The sequence below is a fragment of the Vigna radiata genome, chromosome 7 (assembly GCF_000741045.1).
Source record: "Vigna radiata var. radiata cultivar VC1973A chromosome 7, Vradiata_ver6, whole genome shotgun sequence".
Classification (NCBI taxonomy): domain Eukaryota; kingdom Viridiplantae; phylum Streptophyta; class Magnoliopsida; order Fabales; family Fabaceae; genus Vigna; species Vigna radiata.
The window spans coordinates 4,282,311-4,303,189 of record NC_028357.1 but is presented as its reverse complement, the minus strand read 5'-3'; the positions used below and the strand labels follow the sequence as shown (position 1 = coordinate 4,303,189).

At 32.9% G+C, this 20,879-nt stretch overlaps 3 protein-coding genes across 3 annotated transcripts; 2 read left to right on the top strand and 1 right to left on the bottom strand.

The window, feature by feature from the left end:
• The first annotated feature begins 5,058 nt into the window (after positions 1 to 5,058).
• LOC106765957 (E3 ubiquitin-protein ligase EL5-like) lies at positions 5,059 to 5,586 on the top strand. The gene has a single exon (XM_014650719.1). It carries the CDS (start codon positions 5,059 to 5,061, stop codon positions 5,584 to 5,586), a length of 528 nt encoding a protein of 175 aa, XP_014506205.1.
• Positions 5,587 to 9,553: 3,967 nt separating this feature from the next.
• Positions 9,554 to 11,936, top strand: LOC106768935. Its single transcript, XM_014654333.2, has 2 exons — positions 9,554 to 10,136; positions 10,251 to 11,936. Exons 1-2 carry the CDS (start codon positions 10,031 to 10,033, stop codon positions 11,789 to 11,791), a joined length of 1,647 nt encoding a protein of 548 aa, XP_014509819.1. The 5' UTR covers positions 9,554 to 10,030; the 3' UTR covers positions 11,792 to 11,936.
• A 142-nt stretch (positions 11,937 to 12,078) lies between these two features.
• On the bottom strand, positions 12,079 to 14,260 carry LOC106768937 (60S ribosomal protein L13-1-like). The gene is made up of 5 exons (XM_014654334.2): positions 14,109 to 14,260; positions 13,504 to 13,619; positions 13,208 to 13,341; positions 12,624 to 12,782; positions 12,079 to 12,490 (listed from the first exon to the last, which is right to left on the bottom strand). The coding sequence occupies exons 2-5, from the start codon at positions 13,610 to 13,612 to the stop codon at positions 12,269 to 12,271; spliced, it is 624 nt and encodes a 207-aa protein (XP_014509820.1). The 5' UTR covers positions 13,613 to 13,619; positions 14,109 to 14,260; the 3' UTR covers positions 12,079 to 12,268.
• Positions 14,261 to 20,879: the final 6,619 nt, after the last annotated feature.

The following is a 20,879-nucleotide window of genomic DNA, read 5'->3' as shown; positions in this document are numbered from 1 at the left end:
ACATTTAATTGTTATTTTTAAAGTTAAAAGTAATATTATTTGCTCGTTTTGTTAATTATATATATGCTATTTACCTAGTTTTAATTAAAATACTTATATACCTATAGTGTAAAATAATTACGAAAAAGATAAAACAAAAATTGTGGATAACTATTTTATCAGGATCATTGTTTTTTTATTTATTTTGTACATTAAAATTAAAAAAAAACATTAAAAATTATGGAAGAAGTATGATAAAACATTAAGTAAATACTTTCACTATTGAACTCAATTCTTAGAAAACAACCAATGTTATATTCTTCCATCTTTTATAATAATAAGTTTGATCGATTTTTATTTTTATTTTATTTATTTATTTATTTTTAATAATTTTCTTAATGAAATAAGCAGATTTCTGATTGTCCCCCTCTAATCGGCTTATTTTAAGATATACAATTTTATGCCTTTTTATAAGAAGCGAATTTTATGTGCATTCGTGTTTTTAGTCCATGTAAAATTTGTAAGTTATAAAACTTCTTTCTTTTTATCTATATAAAATTTAAATCACTTTCTTAAATCCTTGTAAAATATATGAATTTTGATTTAATCTCTTTAATTTTTATTTTTTTCAGCTCTTTATAATTTTTAATCATTATTTTTAGTTCATTATATTTATTTTAAGATAAATAAATAGCATTTATCTTTTTGCATATTAATAGTTGCATTTAGGTGATACATCTCTTGGTATTGTATTATAGTATTAGTCATTTGAAATTATAATTTAACCTTTTGTTTAAGATAGACATAGTAAATATATCATATAAACAGTAGAGATAAAAGATAATTTTTTATTTTTATTTTGCGGCAATTAGAAATAAATATAAAATGTAATTTGTTTCTTTTACCAAAATTAAAATTCTCTCTTACATTAAAATCATATTTAAGTTTTTTTTTTTAAAAGACTACTTAGGTAAGAAATACTTGTTTTAAGTTTAACCAAAATAACTCAATGTCATTTAAAGCATACTCTTCATTTAATTGAAAATATACTTTTAATAAAGATTTATATAATTATATTAAGTTTGTGGGTGTTTTTTTTTTGCCTATGTTTTAGTTTATATTGATTTGTTATATGATCTACTCAATCAAATTATGGTGGAAAGATCATTCATTATATTCATTATTAATTTGTAATAACCTATCTAATTATAGAAGATTATAATAAGATGCTAATGTCAATTTTAGTGGAGGCAGTTGGTATAAAAACAACAATATTATTGCTCTAAGGTCGTTAGTGTTCTAAATGGTTCACAAGATTCAAAAGTGAAACACGTGATTCAATAACCTTCTAATGAGATGCAACAACTTGCTACGGTGGTCCAACATGTTACTTTGGTGTAGCCTATTTTGTGGTAAAACCTGATGTTATTCATGTTGGAAATATTTAATATAATTTAAAAAATAAATAATTAAAATAAAATCCTCCTGATACTATAATGTTTTATGCAATATTAATTTTTAGAGATAAATGTTATTTATGGATAAAAGAAATTTCATTTATTTTATTGATTAAAAATATTTTATTTTAAAATCAAATTTATTACAATTGACTCTAAGTTTTTCTCTTTCACCTATAAATACAACCTATTTGTACAGGAAAAATACATACAACATACCCAACAATCACATCAACACATCAAAAGTGTTTTCACTCGTATGCTTTATATTGTCTTTTGGTACCACCAATTGAAATTTCTTATGTTGCAGTGTTTTGTTTCCATGAAGACTTTTTGACATGAATTCTTCATATATTTCAATATGCTCACAGGTTAACGGTGGTTTGGTTTGTTACTTTGTGGTAGAAATGTTATAAAAGGATCTTCTTTCTCTTTTACTTTTTTGTTTTGCTGAGGAGGTTTTGAGTAGGGGAATTTCAAAGCTTATTTTTAAGAAGTTTATGTTTTCTATGGTTGGTTATCGGGGGATACAACTTTCTTCACATATTCTCTATGTAAATGGTATATTTGTTATCTATAGAGAACTACAATATTATATCATTTGAAAATTTTCTTACATCAATATAACACTTTCTCTCGTAAATGGGTGAGTCTTACTAAAAATCATTTTTACACTGCTGATGATTCTACTTCTTTTGTTAGATATCTCAAGAGACTTTTCTCTTGTAATCAAGGATCTCTTTTATGTATTTGGGAATGCCAATTTTTGTAAGGGGTCCTATTGGCTGCAAAACCAACGGCTAGTACACTAATCGCAGTTTAGCAAGTGATAAATATTGTTAAGACTAAAGTTCATTTACTTCATTCTTATGCATTCACAAACATCTCAATTTCATATTCATGTCAAAATCAACTCATAATTATACTCAAATCCCTAGAGCCTTTGAGCCTATAATCACTTATCAAGTTTCAATTCCTTGAATCCTCAAGTAGCAACTATGCATTAAGTTCAAGAGTCTTACGATTACTCAGGAATCATTCTATCCATAGATACAAGCTCCATTAGGTATTCAATTTCAATTCTAGGTTCAAATCATATTTCTCAATACATCAAGAATCACAAATCACGCCATGGGTGATAAAGCCACAACAAACGTTAAGCATAGAAATCAAATGCTAACTTTGAAATGGAAAAACATATGTATTAACATCACATAATACACAAGATTCAGTTTATTACATATAACCTCAAGAAATAATAAAAGTCATCCATGGTAGAGAACTTATAATTCTACAATTGAAGAGATAAGGAAGAAATTGAAACCAAAGAGAAATACACACCATTTCCCAAGGTTCTTTGTAGCTGCTCACCTCCCATTCACCTCAACACCTTCAATTTGTAGTTTTTCTCCCTCATCAACCCTAAGAAGGGGAAAACACCATAGATGAATATTGAAGACCCAAGGAAGAGTGGAAGAGCTTCCTAGCACCTCAAACAACCTTCAAGGGCCTTTCTCAGTCGCCCTAGGTGGATACTAATTGTGGGAGGAAGAAGAATGCCCCAAGTCTTGCGATAAACATGTTTAAAATCCCCATTTTGACATGTCTGCAATGCCATCACTCAACATTATATTAGCACTACTGAGCTCCATCAGTTAAAACACAAAAATCTCTTTGTCAAATCACTGCTCAACGTTATTTTCCATCACTCAATGCAAGCTCTCTCGCATTTTCTACGCTCAACGCTACCTGTGTAGGGGCTAGGGACGCTCAACCCTACAAATGGGCACTCAACCCCAAATAGTTGTACAACATTATGAAATTTAAGCATTTGGAGTGATCCAAAAAGTGACCAACATAGGTATTTGCTTCATGTTCAAAACTTATTGTCTAAAACATGCTTAAATTTAAGCATTTAGCGTGATCCATGAACATTCTCTCTAAGCATTTACCAATTTCCAATTATAAATATGCATACAATATAAGGAAACAATAATCAAAATTTCAATAACAAAATTTTCTTCATGGCATTCTTTTTGTATATATTGGCCCCTCATAATTTCACCCAACTATGTCTTCTCTATCCAAAACAAAGCCTTACAATTTAACCCTGAGAGCTTCCAAATGCATCACAAAATTGCTTAAGCTTACGAATTTCTCAAAAAAACTCTCGAACCAATTTCGTCTAAACCAATTCTACTCTTAAACCAAACATATACTCAATAAGTACACATCGTCAATGTTTTATTGTGAAGTTGATTTTTGTGACATTTGTTAAAATTATTACATTCATATAAAAAGAATAGATGTCCAATGGAACCTTAACTCTCAATCAATTGAACAAATCCTACAAACTCAAGCAACATCACAAAACAACAAAAGCAAAGAGAGGTAGGCTTGAAGTAAAGGCTCAAACGCAACAATGTCGTCTTAAGATATAAGTTAAAATTCACATTATTCATTTTGAAAATACAGAAAGAAGTTGTTGTGTTATATTTATTCAATCTTTTTTTTTCTCTTATGTCATAATTGTTTCTCACAATAAATAGAAGAAGTAAATGCACCATAATGAATGATATATTTATATACATTATTATATATGATGAAAAAATAAATATAATATGATGAAGACAGTAAATCCAATGTAAAACATTTACTTCAATTAAAAACAAAGAAACACGAAACAAGAACAATTCCTTGTGTTCATCGTTACCATTCATAAAACAAAAGGATTTTTAGAACTTTAACTAAGTCATTGTCATTCCTTAGGCCGGCTTTTTTTTTTAATATTCATTCTCTACTCAGAGAAGCTTTTCCACAGACATTTCAAAGAAAAAAAAAAAGAATTCTGCATAAATTAAAATCAGTTTACACGCTAATTAAAAATAAAAGTTAAGATAAATTAGCTTATAAGCAAACATTTATTCATGGGGAAACTCAAATAAGCTCATGTTGGACACGATCTGGATTCTCTATTGAATTTTTATGTGTTGTTTTTCTGCGGTGCCTTCAAACTATATACTGATGTATATTTGTTTTAATATTTTAAAATATACTAAAAGATTTTTAAAATATCAATGTATTATTAATGTCCAACAGAAAATAACATAAAAAAATAATAATAAATAATTTAAACTCAGTTAGAGGTCATTATGAATTTTGACATCCATGTTAATATCTTAAAATCTATCTATAATTTGTTATCATATAAAAATATTATTAAAAATAAAAATAGAAGAATATAAAAATCATGAGAAACCACATTAAATCTATTATAATAAATTACAATGCCCCAAACATAATAAATTATACACACAAATAAATTATACATGAAAAAAATCTAAAATAATTGATAATAACAATACCACTTATCCTCTCCGGCTACGTGTTGATAATAATAATTTATCAACACAATGGAGATACTAATTTCTTTATATTTTTTACATTTTTTTTTTCTCTCGAGGAAATATTTTTGGAAGAAGGTTATATATATATATATATATATATATATATATATATATATATATATATATATATATATATATATATATATATATATATAGATATAGATATAAAGGTTGAATTTAAACGATGGAGGCATATTGACGTGTAACAGTGATCAATGGATGGTGGTGACATGTTGAACGGCAAAGTGGGAAGCATACTAATCGCCGTTGGCTCAGCCAGTTTCGTGATCACAGTTTTCCATCTCATTATCCTTTGTCGCACTCATCATCGTGTTCGTGTCATCAACCACAATCCACAACAACAACCACGCAGAGTTAACATTTCGGTCTCACCACACCTCATTCCGATCCACACGTACCGAAAGAACAAAAGCCATGATGAGATGCCGGCGGAGGGCCAAGACGACGAAGATGACACGTGCGCCGTGTGCTTGGGAGAGTTCGAAGACGGTGAAGAGTTGAGGACGCTGCCGGAGTGTATGCACTCTTTCCACGTCGCCTGCATTGATCCGTGGCTCTCTTCCCGCTCCAGTTGCCCCGTCTGCCGCGCTCATGCAACGCCCTCGCCGGCGGTGGAGCACCCTGCGCCGGAGGTTGCTTCAGCTGCGTTCACTGCGCATCACATCATAGATATAGATATCACGCAAATCGTTCGCTTTCAAAATGGCTCAGCGCCACGCTGAAACATTCCCCTTTCATTTGCTTAGTACAGCAAAGTGTAAATGCTATAAGGGTTTGAGCCTGAACAACTACGGGCTCGAGTTGACTTAGAATAATTGCGAATTTTGTTACACGCCGCAAACGAGCCCGGCGAATTCATCACCAGTCTTATTCGCTCACCAATCCATCATGATAAAAAAATTGAAAAGAAAACATATTACTGCAATTTAACAATATATTAACATAATTAAAAGAAAGGATGATGATAGAAATAATTGCTCGAGTCTTAGACACTCGAGCAAAATTTCAAGATGTGCAACCCTAATGGAAGGTTTAGATTGGTCGACTCCGTAAAATCGAGATGGCCAATGTTGCGTCAATTGTCGTGATGAACTGATCTGAAAAGAAGGTCAGGATGACCTGGACCAAACTGATTTGTCGAGAAGAACAGGTATGAGACTAAAGCTAAGATTACTAGGGTTGGGACAAAGTTTGAGACTAGTCATCTTGAGTAGAAGATCGAGACGAGCCAATTGTTGACAGAGGTCAATTGCATTCAAAGGTTGAGACGGGCTAACTAATGGTTGAAACTCGTCGGTTCTAGCCAAAGGTCGAGATTTGTCAACCCAAGCCCAAGGTGTATTGGTCGGCTCAAGCAAAAAATTGAGACTTATCAATCAAGGTCAAAGGTCGAATGTCAAAATGAGTCATTCTTGGTCAAATATTGTGACGAGTCGGTCCTTACTGAAGGTCGGGACGGTTCAGCCTAGTCCAAAGGTCAAGATGGGTAGGCCCGAGTCAAAGGCGGGATAGAGGCTAGCTTGGGTAGAAAGAACAAGATGGGTCAGCTTGGGTCGAACGTCGTGACAAGTCAGCTTTGACTGATTGTCGAGACAGGTCGGTCGAGGCTAAAGGTTAAGATGCGCTGGTGTGGATCGAAGTTTGTGACAAGCCGAATTGGGAAAAATTCTCATATATGTTAGCCTAAGTTGAAAGTGAGATGGATCAGCTCCAATAGAAAGTCAAAATGCTCAATCTCAAGTCAAAGGTAGAGTTGATTTAGCTTTGATTGATTGTCAAGACAAGCTCTCCAAGCCAAAGGTCTACACAGGTCATGTTAGGTTGAAGTTAGAGACAGGTCGGCTCAAGCTGAAGGTTGAGACGGGCCGACCGGAGTCAAAGGTCATGATGGGATGACTTGATCCTATTATCGAGTCAGGTCGACCTAATACGGCGTAGGACAAGTTGATTGCAACTACAAGCTGGCCCGAAAAGAAGTTCGAGATAAGTTGGATCAAGTCAAAGTTTGATGCAAGTCTGCTCGAGTGAAAATTCGAGATGAGTTAACCCAAGTTGAAGGTCGAGACAAGTCAATTCGAATCGAAAGTCGAGACAGGCAGTCTCGGGTCGAAAGTCGAGATGATCTGGCTCAAGAGATTGTCGAGATAGATCAGCTCGAGATAAAAGTCTAAACGGTCCAACCTAAAGGAAGCTCGACATAGGCCGGTCCAAGCCAAAGGTCGAGTCTGGATGATATAGTCAAAGGTCAAGATAGACCAGTTCAAACTTATGATCAACAAAGTCTTGTCTAGACCAAAATTCGAGATGAGTCAATCCTACCCTAAGTCAAGGAAATACTGGTCCAAGCTGAAGTATGAGACGAGTTGCCCCACATTAATTATCGAAACCAATTAACTTAAGACAAAGGATGAGATGACTCGAACTGGGTGAAGATCGAGACATGCTCAGGTCAATATGGACTAGCAGACAAGTTGGCCCACCTCCAATTTATTTATTTTTTATTTAATTTAATCATTTAGGCTTAAACTTTTGTAGGAATTCTTTAGCTATTAGTAAAAGTTTGTTCTTTTTTATGTTAAAACTAATTTCTCGTAATTACCTCTTCCTTACTAGATGAAACATTTTTTATGTTATGTAAGAAATGAAAGGAAAAATAAGTTGTGTTGATTACTTTGAATATAAAGCAAGAAAGGAATATGGAAAAGAAACCCACTTAATTTGATTCGAAATTACTTCTGTATGATAACCAGAGTGCATCGATCGTCGTCAAAGATGCCATAATCATCGTTACAACTTAATAGCACCAACTTCATATTACTTGGTAATAGCGCCAAATATTATACAAAACTAGTATTCATCTTTATCATATTTCCTTTTTATTCTTTTATCTTATCTTAGCATAGCTTAACTACCTAACAATTCCTAAATTACTTTTCATGAACAGATTAAAAAAAGAAACACAAAAATTTACATCAGAACGTGGATGACAAAGAGATTGAACATATATTTATAAAAAGGGTTTGTTGTATTCACCGTCGTAAAACAAGAGTAATTAAGCTGGTTTTAGCTTCTTTATTATAGACTCGGTCTTAATTCAAACATCCATTAATTGTTTTCCACATCTATGGCGATTAGTTATAAGGCTTTGTTGAATGTAGTGATAGTAATTGCCATGGTTTTAGCTGCTTTTGTGGTTGCAATGTACTATTTCATCACCAAGATTTTGTACAACCCCAAATATAGTATCACAGCTTATCAAAAGGCATTGGCAAAAGCTGCGAGCATGGAAAGGAGAACTTCAGTGTCACATCAGATTCCAGCCCACAAGTATGAGAAGAAGAAGCACTACTATGATGTAACTCAAGGTCGTGAAGATGGCACTTGTCAATGTTTTAGAAAACGATCTGCAACAACGTTAAATTTTCCAGTGTCTTCACGACCACAATGCAACCGCATTCATCAACAAATTTTCATGACATCAAGAATCACGGGGAAACAGCAACCAATCCCACATTTTACAACCTTAAAACTTGCACCTGGGAGACTTTGATTAGTTTATTCTATATTTTTAATTCAAAAATAAGGAAGATTGTTTGGAATTGAGATTTTCCAGCTGTGATTTAATGCTTCTGTGGTTACATATCAATTTTGTCTGTAATTTTAGTTAAAATTTGTTTGTGTTAAAAGAAAGGCTAATTGTAGGTCTTGTGATGTTTACTTTTAGTTGTGATAATTTGTTGTAGTTTTTCTATTCAAGCTTTTGTTCGTAAAATTATAAAGTTTGTAGAATGAGTGCAAAATTAATATAGCAAGAACTCCACTGATCTATAAGGGTTTGTGAGGGAGAGGAAACGAAAAATAGAGTGTAAAAAAACAGCTAGGAAATCTAGCAAAATCCCTTCAAACACAAAAATGATTTCCAACTTCAATTGATTACTTTCATTCATCTCCTATATTTTGAGGTGAAAACTAGCATGAACTACAAAAAATAAGGAGACATATTAAGGTTAAAGTTTGTAAGATATAGTGACAGATGGAAACAATCCAACTCCATTAGAAGACCTATAGCTCAAATGAGAAGTTATAAACATCAAGTGGCAAAAGAAGGCAAAACTAGTTAACATACAAAGCAAGACTACATGATGATATCAAGATTTTGATTCTTGAAACTACAAAATATTCATGTGATAAGTAATAGGAGGACATTCAAGAAGTAAAAGAACAAAAAGAATGCAGGTTTTGAACTTGAGAAGAGAGTTTAAAGCCATAAAATGAAAGAAATTGAATCTGTCAAATATTATTCAAATAAACTTTCTAACGTGTTTACACAAAATAAATTTCTTGGTGAGCAACTTCTAGACCAATGAGTTGTTGAGATCATTTTTGTGTTTCTTCCAGGTTTGAGTAAAAAATTTCCTTTGTAGAGGAAAATAATGTTTTTCTAAAATATTAATGTAGAATTTGTTAATGCCTTACAAGCTTCTGAATGGACCAAAAATGGAAAGAAAAAAAAAAGACATTGAAGGTTCTCTTATGACAAAAAGCAAATGCAGAACTCAAGGTTGGAACAGTGCTTGAAAATAGCCATTTGCAAGGAAAACTGGATAAAACAAAGGAGGAGGAAGATGGAAAAATAAGTTTCTACGCTGCCCCAGAAGGGAACATTTAGACTTTTGTTCAAGTTGATATAAATCTTGTAATTAGCTAATATACCAGTAAATTACATTGCTATTTTAGTTAGAAAACTATTATGTCCATCAACAAAAATCAACATATACACTTATATATCTTCCATGACAAACACAGTACTCTGTTTTGCACAAATGATCACATCATTCACATGTGGAAATAGTCATTGCCCTTACGAAAAGGGATATAAAGGTAAACAATAGAAGCAAGTCACTTGTTTAATGAACAACTTGGTGTGTAAGTGATGTTGAACAATGTTTAGACGGTTGTCTATGTAGCACTATTATCTTCCTTGTACGACACGACACATCTTAGGACTACCATAGTATTTTGTTTACATATATATGATGACCTCGCTACCTTCAAAATTATCCTCGAAGGAATATACCAACACCACTTGGTAAAATCGCTAGATATATCATATAGTAGCTATATTCTCCATATATTCACACTCATTCTTCTGTCAGAAACTCGACAATGGATAATTGTTGTGCAGGGAATTTCTTCAAGAAAAAACAATCTCTTCCCATTGATACGACATTCAAGCTTCCTGTACCAGTTGCAAATTCTTCTTGGCCTCCAGGTATCCATAATGTGATTCACTGATTGGTCATAACATAACATATTATCTCCTTGTTGGATATATAGTCTACTAAATGCATGCTGATCGTTGCAAGTGACAAATTGTAACATGTAGGTGGTGATTTTGCCACTGAAATAATTGACCTGGGTGGACTACAGGTGTCTCAAATATCAACATTCAACAAAGTTTGGAGCACACATGGCGGTGGACCTGACAATCAAGGTTTCACCGTGTTTGAACCATCAATACCTCAAGGTTTCTTTATGTTGGGTTGCTACAGCCAACCCAACAACAGGCCACTTTTTGGATGGGTTCTTGTGGCAAAAGATGTGTGCGCAACTACAAGGAACCCCATTCTTAAACAACCAGTTGATTTCACACCTGTATGGAATAGTGCATCTATGAAGATTAGCCAAGATGCTCCTGTCTATGTTTGGCTTCCAACACCACCTGATGGGTATAAAGCTGTAGGCCATGTTGTCACCACCACACCAGATAAGCCTTCCCTTGACAAAATCAGGTGTGTCAGGTCAGACCTCACTGACCAATGTGAAACAAATTCATTGATTTGGGAATCAGGCAGCTTCAGTATTTATGATGTTAGACCAAGCAATAGGGGAATTCAAGCTCCTGGTGTTAGAGTAGGCACCTTTGTTGTTCAAAATGGGAGTGCCAACCCTCCATCTATTGCTTGTTTGAAGAACACCAAAACTATCCCAAAATACATGCCTAATCTACAACAAATCAATGCATTACTCAAAGTTTACTCTCCAACTATGTGCTTGCATCCCAGTGAAGAATACTTGCCATCTTCTGTGGATTGGTTTTTCTCCAATGGAGCACTACTGTATAAGAAAGGGCAAGAGTCAAATCCTGTCCCAATAGCACCAAACGGCACAAACCTGCCTCAGGATCATAACAATGATGGTGCCTATTGGCTGGACCTTCCCGCTGATGCAACCAACAAAGAGAGGGTCAAGAAAGGCAACTTGCAAAGTGCCAAAAGTTATGTACATGTCAAACCAATGCTTGGAGGAACCTTCACTGATATTGCAATATGGGTCTTCTACCCATTCAATGGCCCTTCAAGAGCAAAAGTTAAATTAATTTCTTTTCAATTGGGAAAAATAGGTGAACATGTTGGGGACTGGGAGCATGTGACACTAAGGGTAAGCAACTTTAGTGGTGAACTATGGCAGGTCTATTTCTCACAACACAGCAAAGGAACATGGGTTGATTCCTCTCAGATTGAGTTCCAAAGTGGCGGCAACAAACCACTAGTCTACTCTTCCTTGCATGGCCATGCATCATACCCACATGCTGGCCTTAATCTGCAAGGGGAAGATAACATAGGCTTAAGGAATGACACTGATAAAGGTAACAATGTTATGGATATGGGGGCATTTGAATTAGTTTCTGCTGAATATTTAGGTTCTGCAGTTATAGAGCCTCCTTGGCTTAACTATTTCAGGGAATGGGGTCCTAAAATTGATTATAATATAGATGTTGAGCTGAAGAAGATTGAGAAATTCTTGCCTAAGAATCTAAAATCTGCACTGGAAAAGATTTTAAGAAGTTTGCCAAATGAGGTGCTCGGAGAGGAAGGACCTACAGGTCCAATGGTGAAGAATAATTGGAACGGAGATGAAGTTTGAAGATTGTAACCTTTAAATACGATTCTTAAGTACTTGCATAGTTAGATATTGGATTGAGTAATTCTAATCAGTTAGGAGTTGTTGCTTTGTTACAATTTAACTGTAATAGCTTCTCTGTCACAATAATTTAAATAGAATTTTATTACCATGACCAAAAAATTGAAACAAAAAATAAAACCATGATCAAATTCAAATTTATAAACGGATAATTTAGAGGGCCCAAACACTATGCCATCCACAATGGATCAGGAATAATTGTAACCTGCTGCAGAAACGAGAAAGACAACTTACTGAAGACAAAATCAAATAAATAATCATAACAAACCAGAGTGTTAATTCGATTAACAAACTTGAGTCCACCCGAAAAAACTGACTGACGTTTTAGGACTAATGATCTTCCAAAGCCAAGCGTGCAGAATCTCACACAAAAATTTCTCAAAACTATAATACGAATAACAAACTGGCTTCTCAAGGACCCTATTTTTTGTCTTCCTTCTCTGCTTCAGCAGCTTTCTTTAAACGGGCACCATGGTGACGTTGGTTGGTGCGTTCAAGACGAAGCTTATAGTAAGCTTTGAATGACTTCATTTCATCTGTTATCTTAACAAGGTCAACAGTAGGCTTCTCCCTTACAATGGGCAAGAATGGACCCTGAACTTGGGTAGCATTTGCTAGTTCCTCAGCACTAGAATCACCAGTCTGCAAAATATAAGGGCCGTAAGAATCCCAAACTTTTGGTAAGTTTCCAACTTCTATGGGAATGATGATGACCATAAAAACAAATAAAATGTTCACATAATTACCAAATTAATCAAAGAATTTTTAGTATTACCTTGACCTTTCTTGCTCGTCTTGGGAACACAACCAACTTGGCCTTGTATGTTTTGAGTCTCTGCACATTAGCCTGCAGACTCTCCAAAGAACGGTTCTTGCGACGATGATCAACAGCAATACCAATAGTTGGTGCAAGTTTTTTGGGAATTCCAGCACTCTGAGATATATAAATGAATATTGTTCTGTCAGAAAGAAAGAAAAGAAGCAGAATTTCTAATGTTCTACACAGTATTCGCGTAATTACATGCTTCCATTTTCTTTTTGTTCTTTCAACATGAATCATATAAACTTGAATGGAAACAGGGATAATTAAGAATTTTCAAAGAAATTAAAATGTCATACTTGCTGACTAGCAATTAGCGTGTTCAGTGGGATACAGTGTAGACCTTCTCCATAAAAAGAAGGGACAAAAGAAATAATGCACAGGGCTCCCTCTCTGTTACCTTTGGATAAAGAGAGCTCAAACAGCCAATCAGTATTTCATAACATTAATACCACCCCACCAATCAAGGATCTATTGCAAGTCATAAATTACTCATAAAAAGGCGCTTTTGGGGATGGAGGAAGAACAACTCAATTAACCTTCAATTCCTCAAGAGAGAATCCTCTCCCAGCTCTGACTTTCATGTTGTATTTCAAAGTCTGACCATGAACAACGGGCCTGAGAGGTCCAGCAGTTGGCCTGGGGAAAATTTTGACAGCTTTCTTCTGCCGAGCTGAAAATTTGCGTCACATGCATATCAAAATTAAAAGAAGAACACAGCAATCATTATAAACTCAAATTAATTCTTGTTTATTGAATAATAAGTATTAAGCCATACTGATTAATTAGGACAAAAGTGTTCAAAAGAGCAAGTAAGAAATTAGGTAAGAATTACCTAATCGTCTTCTAGTCTTCCTGGCTGGTTGATTAAACCAAGTCTTCACATAGTTTTGCCAATGTTTCCGAAAGTGTCCACTTGGGATGACGTTGTTATGCTTAACCATTGCTTACCTTCAAATAACAAAGAAATAAAACAACAACGAAACAACAGAGTCAACAAAAGATAATATAAACAAAGAAAATCAGCTCCAAACTGCAATCAACATACTATGCCATTATAACTAAAACGATTCGCATCTGATATTCTTTATACGCAAACCATGCTACAGTGATAACAAATGAGAATACCTAATTATTGGTAATCTAAACCTAGAGGATTCTATCAACCATGAACCATTATCATTTTTTCACACATCGTCATATACATTCAGCTCGTAAACTCCTCGAACCTAGATAAGTCCCAAATAGAAATTTTTTTTCCAGTAGGTTTTAGTTCTCTTCCAATTTTGATATTTCAACACTACAGGTCCCTGGAAAATGTAATCAGATAAACTCGTGTAGGTGGTATACACAACTACGAATCTCCGACACTGACTCACATCTTTCGAAAGCAAAAGAAATTGAAAAGGGAGTGGAACACAGATATGAACAAGTAAAAACCTGGTCTTCCGTTGAAACGCAGAAGGAGACTGTTGTGTGTAGCTGTGGCTGCAGCTGTGGAGGGACACTAGACAAAGAGGAGAAGGATTAGTGTTATGTTTTAGAAGGGTTTCTCAGATGGGCCAGCCCAGCCCAATCCGTTTAAGGTTTAACTGGCCCGATCAATTTGCTTAGCATTCAAATAGAGACATCATAAATCATGCAGTAACTGATTATTGTCTGCTATTTGATAAATGATAAAGTAAAAAATATATCCACTTATTTTGAGTTAAAATTTAAGAATTATCTTCTGAGGATTCTTAATTGTATATTTTAATCAGAATTGAATTTTTGTCTTATTCATCAATACTGATTTTTAACACAAATATCAAATCAAAGATATTTTGTATATTAAATAAGTAGTTCAAAATAAAAGACTACAACATCAATCAAAATATATTCTATATATGTAACTAACACCGTGTTCGCTTGAAGGTGATGTACTGTTTACGAGGAATAGCAACGATTGATTTGCGGGATAATTGGTGTTCGCTTTGAACGATTTGCAACGATTTGTGAAGATGGAACGCAGCGGATTTGCTGAGATACAATCATCGCATATATGCGATGATTTGTAGTGAATTAAAGGGAAATCTCATCTTTACCCTTCCTAGATATCATATACCATATAAAAAAAAAAAAAAGTCATTGCTGTATTCGGTTCTGGACAGGCGTTCGTTTCTTGGATTCGATTTCGGGGTGCCTCCTTTGTTGACACAGATCTCGACAGTTCCAGTCAAGGGCGCTCTATCGTCTTCTGGTGAGGAATCCGGTAGTGAGAGGGGACGAGGAATAGTGGGAAGACAGAGTTTGAAAGCAGGGAAGGCAGAGAGTTTGGATGCGTGGTTTGGTCCAGGTGAAGAGAGAGAAGGGAGAAGGCAAAGAGAGAGGGAGAAAGAGAGGTTTTGGATTTGGATGAATAAAGAAGTTAGAAAGGCTGACTGGTGGTATGTGATTAATTTTTTTTGTTTTTAAAAATATTTAATTTCAACTTGATAATAAATAATATTACAAAAATATTATAATTAAAAATAAATTCATTTTATTTAATTTTTTTGTATAATATTAAAATAAATTTTAATAATTAATGTTAATATTTTACTCTTTATAAAAAAATTTACAATTAAATATAACATTAAAAATTATCATTTTATATTACATTAATAACTAAGGGTATTTTGGTAATCTTAAATTTCTATCAATTAAATAATTTTTTTTATTTATCACATCAATCAAATCCTACACTAATTTTCATAAACTTTACTCCCAAATCCACTCTCATTTACCTCCAAATCTACTCAAAAAAACAACAATTAATTTACTCTCAAATCTTCTCAAATCCATTCACTCACTCTCCCTCAATTCTTCTCTCCCAAACGAACAAAGCCTAAGTCATTCAGAGTAAGTAACTTAAATATCAAATAACAAAAGTGTAGTATATTCAAGTAATTAGTTCAATATAAACATTTGAAACAAATCAAACAAAAGTCATCAACCATGAGATTAGATGGAATTTTCAAACATGAAAATGTTAAATATTTAGGTGTCCTAGATTATTAGATCAGACATTGTCTTAAAAGTGAGCAACAAAACATAATAGAATTTTTTTATCAATTATAAACTTTAAATAGATAGAAAAACTCTTATATCAACATATTTTCCTTATGCAAAATATAAAGCTTAGACGTATTTTTCTTAAAACCCTCCACATAAGCTGAGAATCAATGTTTTGGGCCTTCTAATTAGTTTTGTTTTTGTGCAATTTTATTATCTTTTAAAATCGAATTGACACTTGTTCCACTTTTTCTGAAATTCTTTTCAATTTTATTGATTTTTTTAGGGATTTATAAAAAAGAAATTATATAAATATGATAATTCACGTAAAGAATTGACAATACTTTTAATTAAAAATTTCGAGACATTAATTTTATGTAATTTTTCTCTTATGTGGCATTTAATTTTATTATATATATATATATATATATATATATATATATAAAATATGTGAGACTTAAACTTAGGTTATTCTCAATATTTATCAATTTTCATTTCTAAATTTTTGTTAGGTAAAGAATAAGTTAAATCCTGACTTTTTACATCTTTTAAACCTTATTTCATTTAAGCATTGTTAACAAGTGTTCCCTTTTACAACTAATTGATCCTCGTATATCTTGCCAACATTATTTAACATGAATCAAATCAAAACATTCAGTGAATCTTACATTTAAAGTTGTCAATTTGACCCCTGACACATGGGTCAACCCTAACCCACCTTATAAAAAACAAAAAAACTCCATTTTGGAGATCCTTTCAAGTAAGGATAAAAAAAAAACTTCAATCCTAAAAACACTCTCTCAAGTGAGTTATGATCAAGGTTAAGGTGGGTTTGGTCTCATTACAATACTTTAATTAATTTTTAGAAATAATATCATTTATGTACACATATAAAATTATATATTTTATAAGATAGTCTAATATATTGTAATTTTATTATATTTAAATTAATATTTTTATTCTTATTATTGTATTACTAAATAAAATATATAATATATATAGTTTAATATAATTATTGGCTATAATCTTTTTATTAATTTTATTTAGTATTTAATAAAACAATATGTAATACATTATGATAAAGTTTCAAATAGACAAAAGAAACATGGAGTGTAGCAAGAATGTGACAACATTGGATTAATTGTAATAAAAATGGCACTAAATTTTTTATAATTAATAAATATTATATATATATATATATATATATAAAAGAAATAAATAATTGATAGAATTTAAATATAAATTTAAGTCATATATTAAAAAAAATATGATTTATTTGTTCTGTTGTATTTTTGGATGCAATCAACAATACAATTTATAGACAACATTTGTTTTTACTGTTGTATTAAAAAAAAATAACTATAAATAGTTAACTCATTAATTAACATTAACTACCCACAACTATTAATACATTTAAATTTATTTCAAAAGTCGTCAAAACTCTCCCCTGAACTTTAATGATTCTTTTTTTCTTCATAATAATTCTTCCATTCTTAATCCTTACTTTATACGTGCAATAACTCCTCTCACACTATGTTTGCTCCTTTCATAAATAGTTGGGTTCTTTTATTTCTTCATGGCCCACTTGTCCTTAATCGAGTTTTCTTTTTTCTTTGGCTAACTTGTCATTAACTGGGTTTGTATCAATAGATCCAACTTCTTTTTAAAAATCGGACAACGCCCATGTATTATCGTGTTCAATTGAGTCGAAATCCTCATCCATTTCAAGTCGTCACTTCTTATCTTATACTTCCAGTGCAACTCTTAAATTCTTCTTTCTATCTAAGCTTGCTTGTAAAATTGCATTGTCTTTAACCTCCTTTTCAATTTGTTGTTTCAAATCACCTTTTGAAATCTTTTAACCTTTGGATAACAAGCTCATCTATATGCCTAAGTTATTTTGAACTGTACAATGCACCATTGAGCTTTCTAGCACTTGCTCTGACTTATCTAAGCTATCAGCATGCTCCACCACACTACCTAGGCACCCCACCAAGCTTTCTAAGATGTTCACTTGTTCCATCAAGTTATCTAAACTTCACATCGAGCTATCTTGTTCACTTGCTCCATCGAGCTACTTGAGCTTTTCATATGTTCCACCGCATTGTCTCAGCTTTTGCATATCTTATCAACCTCTTCAACTAATTTGGTTCTCTAATTGACCTATCCACTCGACTATATATCTTGTCAAGTTCTCCTTACTACTCGACTATCTTGTTGAGTTCTCCACTCGATTGTGCTCAGTCCCCGAGTTGTGTACCACCATCAATAATATTGCTTCATCTTTAACATTTTTTGTGAGAAGGTTGGTTGTCTCTCCCTTTTTGTCCCCAAATGAACATTTTTTAGCGAAATTTCTAACCTCACCACAACTAAAACACTTATCAGGGTAACACTCACTTGCAGAATGACCATATTTGCCATACTTAAAGCATTTAACATTTGTGTTGCTCAACTAACCTCCTCTCCATAGACCTCACCCTCTTTTGTGCAATTTTATTGGAGATTGTTCTTTCTCCTCTTCTTATCCTTGGATTCTAACTCTAGGATTGCTTCCTCTACCTTCTATGTAGTCCTCTCCCTTGAGTGTTCTGAGCCTCTCTATTCAGTTGGAGTAGTTGATTAAGTGGCTCCCACTTCTTCTTCTTTCGTTATTTGAGTGCTTCAAGAGACCCAATGAACTCTTCAACTGAAAGTGTTGACAAGTCTTTGGAATCCTCCATTGCTCACACCACTTTCCAAAGTTGTTTGTCAACAACCTCAAGATCTTCTCCATAACTTGACTAACGAGAATGTCTCTTAATTTCTACTAAGCTAGTTCACCATGATTTCTACCTGAGTATTGTACTCGGAATCTCTTTTTGTCTCATTCATCCTCATGCTCTCTAACTCGTCCCTGAGTGTTTAAAACCCCACCTGTTTCACTCGGTCATGCCCGTTATTCCAGAATGTCCTATGCTTTTTTTGAAGATTTTGCACTTAAAATCTTTTCTAAGTCGAACTCGTCAACAACTCGGTACAATATGTATATATATGGCTTCCTTGTCCTTCACCCATACTACTTTTAACATATTGAATAGAGCATCCAACCAATTTGTAGTATTTGTTTGGGAAACCAAAAAGAATTAATCTTCATTTGGAGACTCAAATTATCATAATTGAATGTCTCAAATTGTCATAATTGAATGTTTTTGTAACTTGGATAGGAACACACTATTTGTAAGACTAATGATCTCACTCTCTCTTTTGTAAACATTCAAACACTAAAACTCTCTCTAATTTTTTTTTACACAAGTTAAAGGACTCTAATATCACTTTACATATAACAAGCACTCTTTAATAAAAAAGAAACTTATTTCCCTCATTTTTATATATAATCAATAATTCAATTTATAAATCACACTTTTTTACAGTTGTATTCAAAAGAAGTAAAAACGACTAGACTAACTTATGAACTATTTATTTTAAAATCTAACTGTGGAATCTTTCAGGCTGGCATTGTAACTGGGAAAGATGGTAAGAATTATATTTCTGGTGTGCACACTAGTACAAAAACAACGTCGAATTCGAGAACGTCGTCATCTCGGGAGACGTAACGTTGAACTTTATCAATATACGATGTTAATATTTTTTTTTATTTTTTTAATTAATTATGATCCTTTTTTACAACTATGATACTTGAAAAGCAAAAAAACAACCAATTTCAGTTTTTGGCATTTTATAAAGCATGAACTATGAACATGTAGTATAATATCAACAACAAACAACAAACAAGTTCAATCAAACAACAACAACAAACAAATTCAACCAAATAACAACAACAAACAAGTTAAAAAAAACAACAAACAAGTTCAACAAATAAGTTCTTTAAAACGAAAACAAAAACGAAAAACTAACCTTCAGTGGGTTCGTCAGAATAAAGTGTTTCCACCAGTGAGAGAAAGCAAAATGTGTCTATGAGGACAAAAATACGAAAATAATCGGTCAAAACAAACGAAAATCATACATAAAGTAATTAATTAACATGCATTTGTATCAAGTGAAAGAAAGATTACATGTGATGGTCGTCAAACTTCGTTCGAGAAAAGTTTGAGAAGAGAAGAAGGTCTCGCACGCTAAGATAAAGTGAATGAATTTTCAATCTCCTGTTCAGATTAAAAAGGGGAAACTTTTGGTTGACAAATAATACGTCGAAGCTCTTACAAATTCGATGTATAATTGGTGGTTTAAAAGAAAAAAGAATTAAAAAGGAGTAACTCTTTGACTTCTGATTGAAAAATAATACATCGAAGCCCCTACATAACTCGGCGTATTATATGTGGTTTAAAAGAAAAAAAAAGAAAAGAATTAAAAGAGGTTACTTTTTGGCTTCCGGCTGACAAATAATACGTCAAAGCCCCTACAAAATTCGAAGTATTATATGTGGTTTAAAAGGAAAAAGAAGAAAAGAATTAAAAGAGATTACTTTTTGGCTTCTAGCTAACAAATAATACGTCGCAACCTCTACAGAATTCGAAGTATTATATGTGGTTTAAAAGGAAAAAGAAGAAAAGAATTAAAAGAGGTTAATTTTTGGCTTCTAGCTGACAAATAATACGTTGAAACCCCTACAGAACTCTACATATTATTGGTGGTTTAAAAGAAAGAAGAAAGAGAACGCGCTGATTTAAATAATTATCATAATATAACGTTGAATTCCATACAATTTGACGTTCTACAATTGCATTTATTTACAAAAATGTCACTGATTATTTTTAACGTTGACTATTCAGTAATTAGATGTTGAACGCATGATGTTATAAGTTGTTTTTACACTAAGAGAGTTAAGATCATTCCATTATTGAACTTTGGTAACAGAAATAATTGTTGGCCAGCATAGAGACTCTTGATGAAACAGGAAGGCCTCTTCTTCCAAGATGGGAGAGAACGAGTCTAACAACTCCACAATGGAGATGGGCAAAACCTGCTAATTACCAATGATTGATGAGTTCATTGAGGATTTCGATGGTAACATATTGTTCTCCGGATCTAGTTATCGTTTAACATTATTCTATCCTATAAGAATGAATACACTCTTTGTTATATTATTTTAGTGAAAATGAATATGCTATCAATTATAATAATTAGTTTTAAATTGGAATAATTAGCCTTTATTAGCTAATTCTTGTATATTTACTT